The 12,849-nt window shown below is 56.8% G+C and overlaps 1 protein-coding gene across 1 annotated transcript in view; it reads left to right on the top strand.

Annotated features, from left to right (window-relative positions):
* Positions 1-12,849, top strand: part of CFAP99 (cilia and flagella associated protein 99) — a 41,285-nt gene that overhangs the window by 9,114 nt on the left and 19,322 nt on the right. The window contains exons 2-4 of the mRNA XM_043573158.1: positions 13-140; positions 9,878-10,022; positions 11,196-11,290. Coding sequence (XP_043429093.1) covers positions 30-140; positions 9,878-10,022; positions 11,196-11,290 — 351 coding nt within the window. The 5' untranslated portion in view covers positions 13-29. The remainder of the gene's footprint in view (positions 1-12; positions 141-9,877; positions 10,023-11,195; positions 11,291-12,849) is intronic.

The raw sequence follows: 12,849 nt of genomic DNA, 5'->3' as shown, positions 1-12,849 counted from the left end.
GTTTGCTTCTAGAGTCCTGCCCTGGGAAGATGGCCTACTACGGAAAATGCATTGAAACTGTGATTGGGCAACTGGACAAATTTAAGGCTAAGAAGGGCAGTGCTGAGCAGTTCCTGGAGGCCGCGTCCACCGCCCTGCAGGTAGGATCAGTGGCGGCTCGGGGCTCGCTGGGAGGCATGCTGGTGACACCTGTCATGTAGCTAGTTACTTTCTAGGAAGACAGCTGCTTTCCGTCCTCCCTGGGGAGAGGCCCTGGGCACGGCCCCATGCCATTCGAAGGCTGGATGTCCTCAGCTTCACTCTAGGTCACAATAGTGGCTGCAGTGTTTCTAGGGGCCTTCAGGGACCCTCTCTGTGCCTCGAGAGGCATCCCTGGCATCTGGAATGTGCATCAGACCACTCTTGTGAAAGGGAAGATTGGCACCGTGCCTCAGGACGTGCCTGCGTGGTACCGTCCAAAACTGAGCATAGAGAAGAGTGAGCTTGGATTGACCTCCACTCCGGAGGGTGGCCTCCTCCCAGGGCAGCTACGCACGAGCAGCCAGCGAGCTGACCGGCTTCCGACAGAGAGGCGGGGGCTGGCCAAGGCAGCGAGGCCCACAGGAGCCCCCACCTCCTTCTTCTCGTGGCCCACAGCTGGCAGAAATAAGGGACCTCCCCCCCCCACCCGTCGCCCCCCTGCTACTCACCTCTTGTCCCCGTGCCCCTGGATGGTTCCTGTTCTTTTCTCCCCCAACTACAGCCCACCCCATTTCAAGCACATACAGAGAGTCCGCTTGGCTGACGTCCTGGGACGGCTCAGGGCCGCTGGAGCACCGCCTGTCAGCTCGGCCGCCCTCAGAAGCCTCTCTGTGCGTCTGTCAGTCCGTCCACCGGGGGTGGGTAGGTGCCCAGGGAGCGGGAGCATGCATTGCAGGGGCCCGGCCCCCCGGGGCTGTTGTAGCAAATGCATTAATTACAGGATGCTTGTCCTTAATTGCCAGGTGGATTGCTTTTCCGTAACAGTAACAGGCGTGTGTGAGCTATTCCCTGCGCCCGCCCCCGGGGAGGTGGGCTAGCCCCCATGACCTGCTCAGGCGTGGGCTCTGCTGGGCCCCCGGCCACAGAGGGACTCCCTTTCCCCTGCGGTGTGGTAGGGAACGCTCTTCCTCCGTCAGCTGCCTTGTGGTCCAGCGGCCCGAAAACCTGAAGCGGTCGCTGCCTTGCAGAAGGGGCTGGGGCCCTGGGCTGTGCACACAAAGGCTAGAGGGGTCCAGAAACCAGAGACTCTCCCACGAGAGAAAGCTTGGGACCGCTGACCCAACCCCTTCTCCCCAGCTTCATTCAGGAACCGATGTCTCTGGCAGCAGGGGCCGGGCAGCAGCCTGTACCCCTCTCTCAAGCTCGTCCCTGAGACCCTAGCATTTGGGGAAATGATGAAAACAGCCAAGGCCAGGCCCTAGCACAATTATCTTCCCCAAGCGGAAACGCCCTGCACAGCTCAGCGCCCCCTCCCCCCCTCGCCGCTTGGGCCTGGCCCTCCCCAGTGGCTGCTCCAGGGCCTGGCGGGGCAGCTGCCTCTGTCCCACCCTCCTCGGGTCTCTCGCATCAGCCACGGCTGCTGTTGTTGGTGTCATCCTAAAAGAAAGACCTCGCCCGAGCTGCTCTCTTCTTCCACTTGCAAGGAGGCCCCTTGGTGTCTCTGCTCTGCCCTCAGCTCCCCTGCATCCGCCCTCCAAAGCTTTCCCCCACTGCCCAGCAAAAACAGCAAGGCCAGCATCTTTATTTCTCAGTAATAACCGTTACAGAAAGTTGGGTCTGTGACAACACATTATTGCCGGCAGTTGTCGCTTAGTGAGCCATGGCATCATGCCCCTGTGTGTGCGTTTCCGTGGGGAGGGAGGCCAGCACGCCTCTGCCCCCAGACCCACCGCACCGAGTCCCAGGGATCTGGCCAGCGTCGCCGGGGTGTGCACGGATGCTCGCGTCAGATGGAGAGGCCGGCAACTGCGTTTTCTGACACGCTGGTCTTCCCAGATCCTTTCCAATGCCCGTCTCAAGTCTGACCCAGTGGGGACAACACACCCTTGTGTCCAGAAAATTGAAGGAACCCACTGCTTTTGTTAGACTCAAGGCTCAAGGCTGCCCCCTGACAGAAAACAACACAGCACACGAGCCCATCGGGCAGGGGTCCTGGCTGGAAAAAGATACCTTCAAGTGCTGGCTGCTGGTTACCTGTGAATGTGACCTTATTTAGAAATGCCACCTCTGCAGATATGATTAGGAATCTCGAGATAAGAGCGTCCTTGACTTAGGGTGAGCCCGAAATCCAGTGACTAGCATCCTTATAAGGAGAGGGAAATCTCAACACAGAGACCAGGGAAGAAAGCCACGTGACCATGAGATGTGGACGCCAGGATCCCGCAACCACCTGCAGCTGGGGAGAAGCACGGTGTGGACCCTCCCTGTGACCTGACCTGACGACACCTCAATTTCGGAATTCTGTCCTCCAGAACTCTGAAAGCCTACATCCCTGTTGTTTTCAGCGGCCAAGTTTGTGGTGATTTGTTAGGGTAGCCCCAGGACATTTGTATAGACAGGGAACCTCCTGGGAGAGGCCAAGGATGGAGGGGCCAGGTTGGCACACTCAGGGTTGCTGCCGAAATGCTGGACTCTGGGGACTAGGTGCAGAGGAGGGCGCCTGAGGTGTTCAGATGAAGCCCGGCCGAAGGGTGGAGAAGGTACAAGGACTTGTGGATTGGGGGACAGTGTGCTGACTTTCTCTCTGCAGATTATCTGTAGATCAGAAAGGGATCCATCATCACCACTGGGTGTGTAGGTGCTGAGACGTGGGCATGAAGCCTCTGGAGATGCCGGTCTCCAGAACGGCCTGACAGTGGCACTGAGGGCCTGGCTGGGGCTGGAGAGAGGAGGGAGGGATCAGTGGGGGTGAGGGTGATGGAACCAGCAAGCACCTGGGCTGGCCTGAAAGCCTGGGTTCTCCTGTGCTCCCTGGCCAGGCCCTCGGGAGGGACAGGAATCCTCGCCTCCCCCGCGCTCCAAGCTCTGCCCCCCGTAGTTAATGTCACTTTGGAACAAGTGTCATTTCATTAGAGCACGACGACGGCAGACTGGAGAGTTTCCTGTAGGGGAGAGGGATGCTGCTGGACGTCCCTCCCTGGGTGTTGCCTTTGGCCACCCCTTCCCCCACCCGCACTCCCAGAGACCCACGTGGCCAGCCAGCATGCCAGCTGGGCACCAGGCTGAACAGGTGGGGCATAGGGACTCCCAGAGAGTCAGCTTGGGCCTGCAGGACCAGGGCGGGGGCGTACTGGGCACAGCAGGCAGCTCGGGGCATCCACAAAGTCCACGAGGTCTGAGCAGACCTCAGAGAAGACTCTGGCTTTGAGACTGAGATGGAACCAGAGGGGTGGGAGGTCTGGGAGAACAGGGATTCTGCAACCCCCCCCCCCCCCCCCTCAGGCAGAGGGACCTGAATGAGTCAGGACGGCAGAGTCCTGACCTGTGACAGGCGCTGTGTGGGCGGGGAGGCCAAGTGGGATCCGAGTGCGCAGAACCTTGGGCCCCGGGCCAAACCATGGGCAAGGGCGGGCAGGGGAATGGAAAGGTCAGCACTGGGCTGGCAGGAGTGGTGCTGGGCAGCTGGGCAGTCAGCACAAGGGTGAAGCCGGGGTGAGGAGAGGCCCAGCTGAGCACCCAGCCCGCCCCACCCCCCGCCAGAGGGACAGGGGGAAAGCAGGAACTGGGGGGCTGGGGCCTGGATCACCACCCATGTCCTCGCCTGGAAGGCAGCAGTGTGGCCAAGGGCCAGAACGCCTTGAACTTGCTGTCCTAGTCAGTAGCTTCCTGGGCTCAGGAAACGTTTTTTATTTTAATATGTTTAAGTGCCTGGTTTATGACATCAAAGATCCAAAACCCAAAAGGCTCAAGATGGTATCCAGTGGGGTCTACCCCCCATACTGGCCCTCCCAGGAGACAAGCAGAGAGCAGTGTCCTGTGGTCCCTTCCAGAGACTGCCCAGGCCTCTCTTGCATAGGTATTAGATGTACCAAAAATTACATCTAAATTATATGTTTTATATATGAAAACAGTATCATTTTTACATACAATTTTTTAAACTTCTACAAAATGGTAGTACATTATAACATCAATGTGCATAAGTGTACATGACACTTAAAGTACCATGAGGACTCTTCCACGTTCTGTCCTTAGAGCTGAAAGCATCCTGTTGCCTGGCTGTGACATAACCATCGTGACCGTCGCCTGTCGATGGGCTTGTAGGCCGTTTCCAGTCTTTTAGTATCAGAACCACCGTGAGACGGACCCGCCCGCTTGTCCCTCTGCACCTGGGAAGGCACACCTCGGGCCAAGTCCCAGAAAATACAGCTTCTCCACGGTGGGGGAGCTGGCCCCCATGGTTTCCGTAGATCTTGCCAGTTGAGGGGTCTACATGCTCACACTCTCGTTGGCGGGCAGGGTGTGTTTGTTCGCCCAAAGCCTTTTGCTTACATATTGTGCTAGCAAGTGTTTCCATCTCTGCCAATGAAATAGGTGGGGAAAGGCAGTCGGTGCACATAATCAACGTACATTTTACCTCCTGAGTTTTGAAGCGATAGGTATTTCTATCTCTGAACGATCTGATCTTCTCAGACCTGTATCTGTTAGGAAACGGTGTTTGGCTGTGAGAAAATCCAGAAAAGCAATGGCTTAAAGAAATTGGAGGTATCTTCGCTCACATAAGAAGCAGTCTGCATACGTACGGGCAGTCCAGGGTGGGCTCAGGGGCTCCGTGGTGCCATTAGGAAAGTATTTTCCCTCCTCTCTGCTCGGCCATGCTTGCAATGTACCTTTGTTTTGTAGTCACAAAATGGCTGCCCTGCCTCCAGCATTGCATCCATATCCCAGGAGAGAAGAGGAGAAAGGCAAACAGCATAAAGGCACGTGCCGGGTGAATCTGCCTCACTTTCTAAGAGCTTCCTTGGAGGCTGCACCCGGCAATTTGCCATTAGATCTCATTGATTAAAGCCATCTGCTACATGGCTCCGTGAGCAGGGGCCTGGAAAAAGTTTTAGCTGAGCAAACCACCATCCACAATGAGATAGCATTTTTCTGTTGAGCAGGAAAAAAGGGAGAAGGGGTTAGACACCGGGCAGCCTGTTTCCTTTGTCTGCTCTTCTTTTTTTGTTTTTTAATATAATTTATTGTCAGATTGGTTTCCATACAACCCCCAGTGCTCATCCCAACAGGTGCCCTCCTCGATGCCCATCACCCACCCTCCCCTCCCCTCCCTCCCACCCCCCATCAACCCTCAGTTTGTTCTCAGTATTTAGGAGTCTCTTATGGTTTGCCTCCCTCCCTCTCTGTAACTTTTTTTTCTTTTTCCCCTTCCCCTCCCCCATGGTCTTCTGTTAAGTTTCTCAAGATCCACATATGAGTGAAAACATGGTATCTGCCTTTCTCTGGCTGACTTGCTTCACTTAGCATAATACCCACCTCAGCCAACACGTCACTGATTAGCAGGAGCCTCTAGGTGTTGTGACACAACTTACACATTCTGTGTTCTGATTAAATCCACAACCAGGCCCCTTTCCTGCCCCAGGCCCCAGTCTAGCTCTGCCCTAACTCTGGCAAACTGGGTCTGGGGGCTCCGGCCAGAGGCAGCCAGTGATGGTGGAAAGTCGGCAGGCTCGCAGGCCCGGCCACCTCCCAGACTATCCGTGAAACTGTTATCCAGGGCCTTGCTGCCCTCCCTGGGGGCTGGCCAGGGGCTGTGGACTCCAGAGTCCTGAACTTGACCAAGGCCCAAAACGGTATCCACACTCAGAGGCCCTTGGGCGGCCACAGCCCTCTGTGGTCTGTGGCTGAGGTGGGTTTGGAATTAAGGGTCAGCTCTGGTACCGGGGCCCCCTCGGTGCAATTCAGCTCTCTCCCTACCTCCTCCTGGAGACAGCCTGGCCAGCCCAGCCCCAGCAGCCCTCTGCTGGCCTGGCCAGAAGGACTTGGTCACTGCCCCAGGCCTCAGTCTCCCCACTATGACCAGCTGGGTTGACCTTCCCTGGTGGCAAAGACCTGGCCCTGGGCCCAGCCTGGCCCACGGGCCAGGGCGTCATTTACTGCTTAGCTCTGTGTCCTCCGGGACCCCTTGGCCCCACGCAGCCCCGCCTGACCTCCGTGCCCGGGGTAGATGGCATCAGGGCTTAGAGCCGCGGGCTCCGGGCTCTGACCTTATTAATACAGACTCACACTTCCCAAACGCAGACGTAATTAATGAGCAGCGGAGTCACTGTTGTCTGAGCCTCAGAAGTGCGAGAGCCTGTCAGCAGGCGTCCTGCAAACTCATGCAGCCTCAGCTCCAGGCTCGCTGACTCATTGCTTTCTGCCCTGCCCGCACGGGCGCCCGGCCTTCCTCTGACAGAACGCGCCCGCTCTGCGCACAGCCCGGGCGTCAGAGGACCGTGAGACCAGAGCTGACCCTGGAAGGAGATGCTGCTCTGTGCCTCGCCTGCACTGGGGGGATGTCCCTGGGTCCCCACAACTGCCCAGGAAGGCAGGACGTTCTGTTCCCTGTCTGGAGCACCACCGTAACATTGTAGCAGGGAAGGGAATCAGCTGCCTGCGTGTGCAGCTCGGCGAGAGCGCTAGGCAGCGTCTGACCTGGGGGCGGGGGCGGTCAGGGACGCCTCCTGGGTCAGGTAGCGTCTGAGCAAAGACCTGGTGGGAGTGAAGGAGCAAGTGTACAGGGAAGAGTGTTGCAAACGGAGGGAACAGCTAGCATGGAGGCCGTGAGGGGACATCCTACAAGCTGGAGAAGCAGAGGGAGGCCAGTGTGGCTGGAGCGGAGACAGGGTTAGGTAAGGACCCCGAGGGAGCCAGACCAGTCCACACAGAGCCTCACTGGCCATCGTAAGGACTTCTTCTGGCAGGCTGTGAAGAAGGACAGACATGATCCGATCCCCATTTCAAAAGAACTACTTGGTGGCCAGGCTGGAAACAGAGGAAAGTCGAGAGGAGAAGCCAGAGTGCAGAGGTTCCCCCGGCCCACCCATGAGGCAGAGGGAGAGGGAGGCAACAAAGACTTTTTGGGGTCGTGCTGAGATGGGGAGGCCAGGGAGTTGGGGCAAAGCCCAGAGGCCAGACACCGGAGTCGGGGGAGGGTACAGGAGCAGACAGAACTTTCTGGAGTCCAGGGAGGGCGGACCGGGGACCCACGGTTGGAAGGGCACGTTTTCAGCCTAGATGCTGGTTGCGGTGCCCCCTGGGGTGAGCACAGACCTTGAAGAGGCTGGGCTGGAGGCCGGAGACCCTCCCACGTGAGGAGAGGAGTTGTCAGCAGGGGAGTATTGGCATCCGAATATTGCTGGAGCCCAGTCCCGGCACTGGAAGGAGCAAGGGATCTAGTGAAGCCAGGCTGTGCTCCAAGCCATGGGGAGGGTTTCAGAACCCAAGTCCAGGGCAGCCCCTGCTGCACAGTGGTCACCTCTGTGGGGGGCGGGGGGGGGGGGACGTCATCTCCCTTGACCTCCTGTCTCTCCTGTAAGGGCATCTCATTAGCACAACCAAACTGTGCCAGAGCCACGGGGGCATAGCCCACTGAAGAACACGGTTTCAGGCTTCCAGCCTCTGTGGCTCAGGGGCACCTCGGGAAGGACGTGGGAATGACACGGTCTGCCAAGACAACATCCACACTCACAGGTGTGGAGACAGAGGCTCTCCGAGGTCCTGTGGCTCGTCCAGGACCCCTCAGGTCGTTCTCTTCGCATGAAAATAAGAGGGGGGCACCTGGGTGGCTCAGAGGGCTGAGCATCTGACTTCCACTCAGGTCCTGATCTTTCGGTTTGTGAGTTTGAGCCCATCAGACTCTGCTGTCAGCACAGAGCCCACGTCAGAGCCTCCGTCCCCACTCTCTCTGCCCCTCCCCACTCACACTCTGTCTCTCTCTCTCTTAAAAATAAACGTTAAAAAAAAAAGAAATACAAATGTCCAATAAACATATGAAAACTTCACTGATAATAAAACATCCAAAATAAAACAATAAGTTGCCAAAATTTATCTAATAGATGGGCAAAAAAATTTTCTGTTCGTTTTAATGACACTACTGGTGAGTATGTTTTGCAGTGTTTTGCGTCTGTTTGGGTCGAGGTCTGCATTCTGGTTTCATGCTGCATTAACCGTCTTGTCCCCTCCTGGAGACCTTGCAGGACTGACTTCAATGGCTGCCTCGCTCCCTGTGACGGGAGAGAGCGTCTGACCCAGCGACTCCCCACCACTGACACTTAGGTCCTTACCATTTTCCTTCGCCCTGAACTTCTTTCTTTTCCTTTTCAGAAAGAATTAAAACATTTGTTGGGCATAAATACATTACATATACACTACAGATACAGTTAGGGGTTACATACAGTATCCTATTTGCAAAATCTATACACTAAATTTGATATGGCAGTGTTAATGTGATGTATATGAAATAGCCTAAAATTTACAACACACCATAGTCATGGAGCCTGCTTGGGATTCTCTCTCTCTCTCTCTCTCTCTCTCTCTCTCTCTCTCTCTCTCCCTCTCCTTCTCTCCCTCCCTCCCTCCCTCTCCCTCCCTCCCTCTCTCTCTCCTTTGCCCCTCTGCTCATGCTCGCTGTCTCTCTAAAATAAAAATTAAAATAAAAAATATTAAATGTACAATACAGGAAAACATACAATGATTTTTTCCCCCTGAAGTTGAAAAGCTTGGAGTGTATGCTGAACAGTGAGGGAAAACCTCTTGTCTTTCGGTGTAGAGGACCGCACAGGGGTGACACTCAAAGACACTCGGGGCACTTCTTGGTTTCTGCAGGACTGACTCCTGCAGCCAGCCAGACACAGCCAGAAACTGCCAACATTCCAAGCTAATTAAAAGCAAGGCAGACGATATGGGGAAAAAAAAAAACATTAAGAAAATTTTGCTTCTTAAATGCTCTGAACTTCTTGTATGCGGCTGTTTCCTGTATTTTGGATGGTTTCCTCACATTCCCAGAAGTAATTACTGGATTAAAGGGTACGGGAAGCACAAGGTACTTGAAACACATTTCCAAATTGCTTTCAGGAAAGACCCAACGGCACCGGTCCCCACCAGCCCCTCTCATGGCCGTGCTGGCAACACTAGATGTTCTTTTTCAGTCTTCTTGTTTTCAAAAGCTTAATCACTTTTTTGAATAAGTAACGTGTGACAACACAGTTGTCCAAGGGGTAAGTGGGGAAAAGTCAGTGTCCCCAGCAGAAACCCGTGGAGAGAACACAGTCCCTCCAGTTACTGGTAATTCCTGTCTGACTTTGCAGGTTTTCCTTACCATTTTTTTTGGGGGGGGGGATTACTTTTTTTAATAATTCACTGGAAAACCTTTATAGGAACGTGCTCTTTTTTTCTCTCATTGTGGTAAAACACACGTGACATAACATTTACCATCTTAGCCACTGTTAAGTGCACGGCTCTGTGGCATTAAGAACATTCACACTGTTGTGCAGCCGTCCCCACCCTCCTTCCCAGAACTTTCTCATCCTCCACAACAGAAACCGTTCCCGTGAAACCCTAACTGCCCACCCCCACTCCGGCCCCCGGCTCCCACCATCCTCTCTCGGTCCTGGGGCCTCATACCAGTGAAATCACACATTTTTCATGCCTGTTTATTTCTGTCCCTGCCCCCAGCCCGTGGTCACTACCCAGGAGCACCCGAGGGACCACATCCTGGGGTGGACCCGTTGGGTCAGAGGGTCGGGGCGCCGGACTGCCGTGGACTCTGCCGACAGCTTGGGGAGGGGTGCAGCGAGAGAACGCTTCCCCAGCACGGACCGGGTGCCTGGCCCTGGCCCACGGCCCCCTCCCCCCTCCTGGGCTGTTTCTTTCCTAGACCCTGAGCCCCCAGAAGCAGGCGTTCATTCTGGAGGTGCTGTCTGGGTGCCTCGAGTACCAGAAGCTGCTGGCCGTGGTGGTAGACGCCTTCTACGTGCGGGACGGCTGTCTCTGCCCACGGGCCGACTACAGCCTCTTTGAGGGTAGGTGTCCCTGTGGGCCAGGCCCGCTGCCCTTGCCCCCTGCACAAGGCACAGACAACACTGGTGACGACCTGGGGAGGCGGCCGCAGACAGGAGCTCCTCAGGCTCGTGCTGGACGCCAGCCCCTGCTTCTGCAGCATGCTGCTTTCCGGGCTCTCTCCCTGCCCCTCACTCATCGGGTCCTCACGGCGGCCTTGAGTGACTGGACCGGGTCTGCCTTACAGACGTGCAAACAGACTCCGGGCTCACTAATAGCCAGGCTGGGGTCCAGAGCCTCGGGTCCCTGAGGGAGGCACAGCCTGCTTCAGAGACAGTGCCCCCAAAAGGCCAGCCTGGGTGAAATGACAAGCCTTTATCATTGGCCAAGTTCCTGACCCCCTCAGCCCCGAGGACATAGGGCAGGGCCAGCCTTGTGGCCGCAGTCTGGACTGTCCAGCACAGGATTAAATATGAATTGTCTCTGCCTGGTCTCCTGCAGGCCCCGGAGGGCCACCTGCTTCCGTGGCGTGGGGTGAACATTGCGGGCAGAGTGGTCAGTGCCTCCGGGTGGGGGTGTTGGTTCAGCCCCCAGACCCTGCACTAGGCCTCAGAGCTCCTGTTCAGAAGGAGAAGGCTTGGGGACAGCAGGGTGCTGAGAAGCCGAACTTAGTGACCCGATGCCAGGTCAGGAGCTGGCCCCTGAGCTCCGCCTGTGCCCTCGACGCTCAGCTCAGGTGTCACAGCCAGCAACACATCACTGGCCTGCCCAGCAGCCAGTGTAATGAACAGCCCCCGCCCGGGGACCCTCACCTGCCCGGGTGTTCACGTCCTGCTTGGCTTAAGGCTACTCCATCTCTCAAAATTAACAAACTGAAATCCAGGGAACTTTTAGAATTTCTGAGAACATGCCAAGTCAGTGAGCGTGTGTGGAAGTGTTTTGACAGACGCTCCCCAAACGCTCACCCATGTGAGCCGTCGTCCGAACTCTCGCAGCATTTTGTCGTTTTCACACGGTGTCAGGTGGAGCTCCTGCCCGTGGTCACCTGCCTGGCTGGTGGTGGGCCTTCGGCTCCAGCTCCCTCGCACCTGCCGGGCACCGGTCAGGCCTCCGGCTGATTCCCCAAGACGGAATGCAAGGGGGCGCAGGGGAGGACACCCCAGGGGCGGCCCCACTCACCAGCCCCGTTTCCCCAGTGATCTGCTACCTGGCCACGTTCCAGCTGGAGGAACTCGGCTTTCAGCTCTTCCGTGACATCGTCAGGTCCCAGCCCGTGGACAAGATGCGCAAGGTGAGCTCTGCGGTTTCTTCCTAAACCCAAGGGCAAAGGTGTCCCAGCCAGCGCCGACCTCTCACTCTCTGGCTCGTTGTAATGGAAGAGACTCTGCTGGGTTTAGTGTGTGTTTATGACAAACAGGTGCCCTCTCATTGCTGCAGACACCCTCGTTTTGTCCCTGGGGGATTCGACTCCCGTCCCTCAGGGTCCTGGCGGGTGGTGAGTCTGGGCCTCTGGAGCCTTCCCTTCTCTCTGTGACCAAGCTCCTCCCTCCAAGAGAGGCTGTGCCATCTGGGGGCTGAGGGGCAGGCAAGGGGGTGGGTCCGAGTGGACCCTGAGGATTGGCGTCCATCGGGGGAGGCTGCGGACTAATCTTCTGCCCTGCCGTGGCCCCTCCTGTGGCCTGAGCCTGAGGCCCACCGTTCTTTAGTGGCCAGCCCCCGTGGAGCACTTGCTGTGGGCCAGGCTTCGTCCGTGAGCATTTCTTGTTCCATCCTCACAATGACCCAGGGAGGTCGTCCTACGAGGCATCCATCCCACAGCTGAGGGAACTGAGGCACAGAGAGGTTGGGTGACTCACCCAATACCACTCAGCAAGTGAGTAGCAGAGCCCTTTCTTGGACCAGGCTTTTAACCACTGGCTTGCTCCTTCTTACTGGGCTTGGAGGGCTGTCACCAGACCAGGACAGCGACTCCTGGAGAAGAGCGGGGATATCACAGGCCCCCGAAGTGCCTGGGGCCTCTCCCAGAAGAAACAGCAGGCTCTGCGGTGACAGTTCGGTGGGAGTGGCGGGGGGGGGGGGAGCGGGGGAAGGGACGCCCACTAGGACCACAGCCCCCAGAGATGTGGCACTGGAGACTCACAGGTACCTTGGCCACCTAACAAGGGAAAGAGAAAGTGCTGGCCCAAGGCCGTGATTTGTGTTTAATGATGGGATTTCCTACCTACATGTAAACAAGCAATTCACGGGGATAAACATTTGCATAGTTATCTTAAACACAGTCTTCATCTTTCTAAGAAAAAGACAAATTGTAGGCACTTTCTGAGAGGCGTCTGGAGGTGCCCAGGGCCGGCTCCCCAGGCTGAGCTGCCGATGCTCAGTTCACGGTCTGCTCTCAGAGGCCTCAGATTCTTGGTGATTGTTGAACAAGGGGGCCTATGTGTCATCTTGCACTGGGTCCCACAGTGCCGGAGCTGGCCCTAGACCAACCTTGGCCTGAAGAACCCAGAGGGGGTGGCACAGGACCCTCCTGGGACTGCCCCACAACGCAGACCAAGGACAGGTACACAGAGAGCTGGCCACACACGGTGAGCCTAGGGTCCCCAGTGCAGGTGGCTGGGTGTTACCTCCCTGGAGATTTTCTGGAAGAGATTCATGGAAACTGCCCCCACAAACTCCGACAGGAGCTGGGGAGCTGCAGGGGTGGGGCGGCACCCTCTGCAGGGCCTTCTCTCCCCTGCCCACGCACCCCCCCCGTCCCATTGGGTCCACCCACCTCCAGCCTCTAGAGGAGAGGTCAGCCTGGGCCTTGAAGACAGGGTGCAAGCTGTTAGGGACAGGATGGCAGCCCTG

Source organism: Prionailurus bengalensis, chromosome B1 (assembly GCF_016509475.1).
Source record: "Prionailurus bengalensis isolate Pbe53 chromosome B1, Fcat_Pben_1.1_paternal_pri, whole genome shotgun sequence".
Taxonomy (NCBI): Eukaryota; Metazoa; Chordata; class Mammalia; order Carnivora; family Felidae; genus Prionailurus; species Prionailurus bengalensis.
This window is presented reverse-complemented; position numbering and strand designations above follow the sequence as displayed.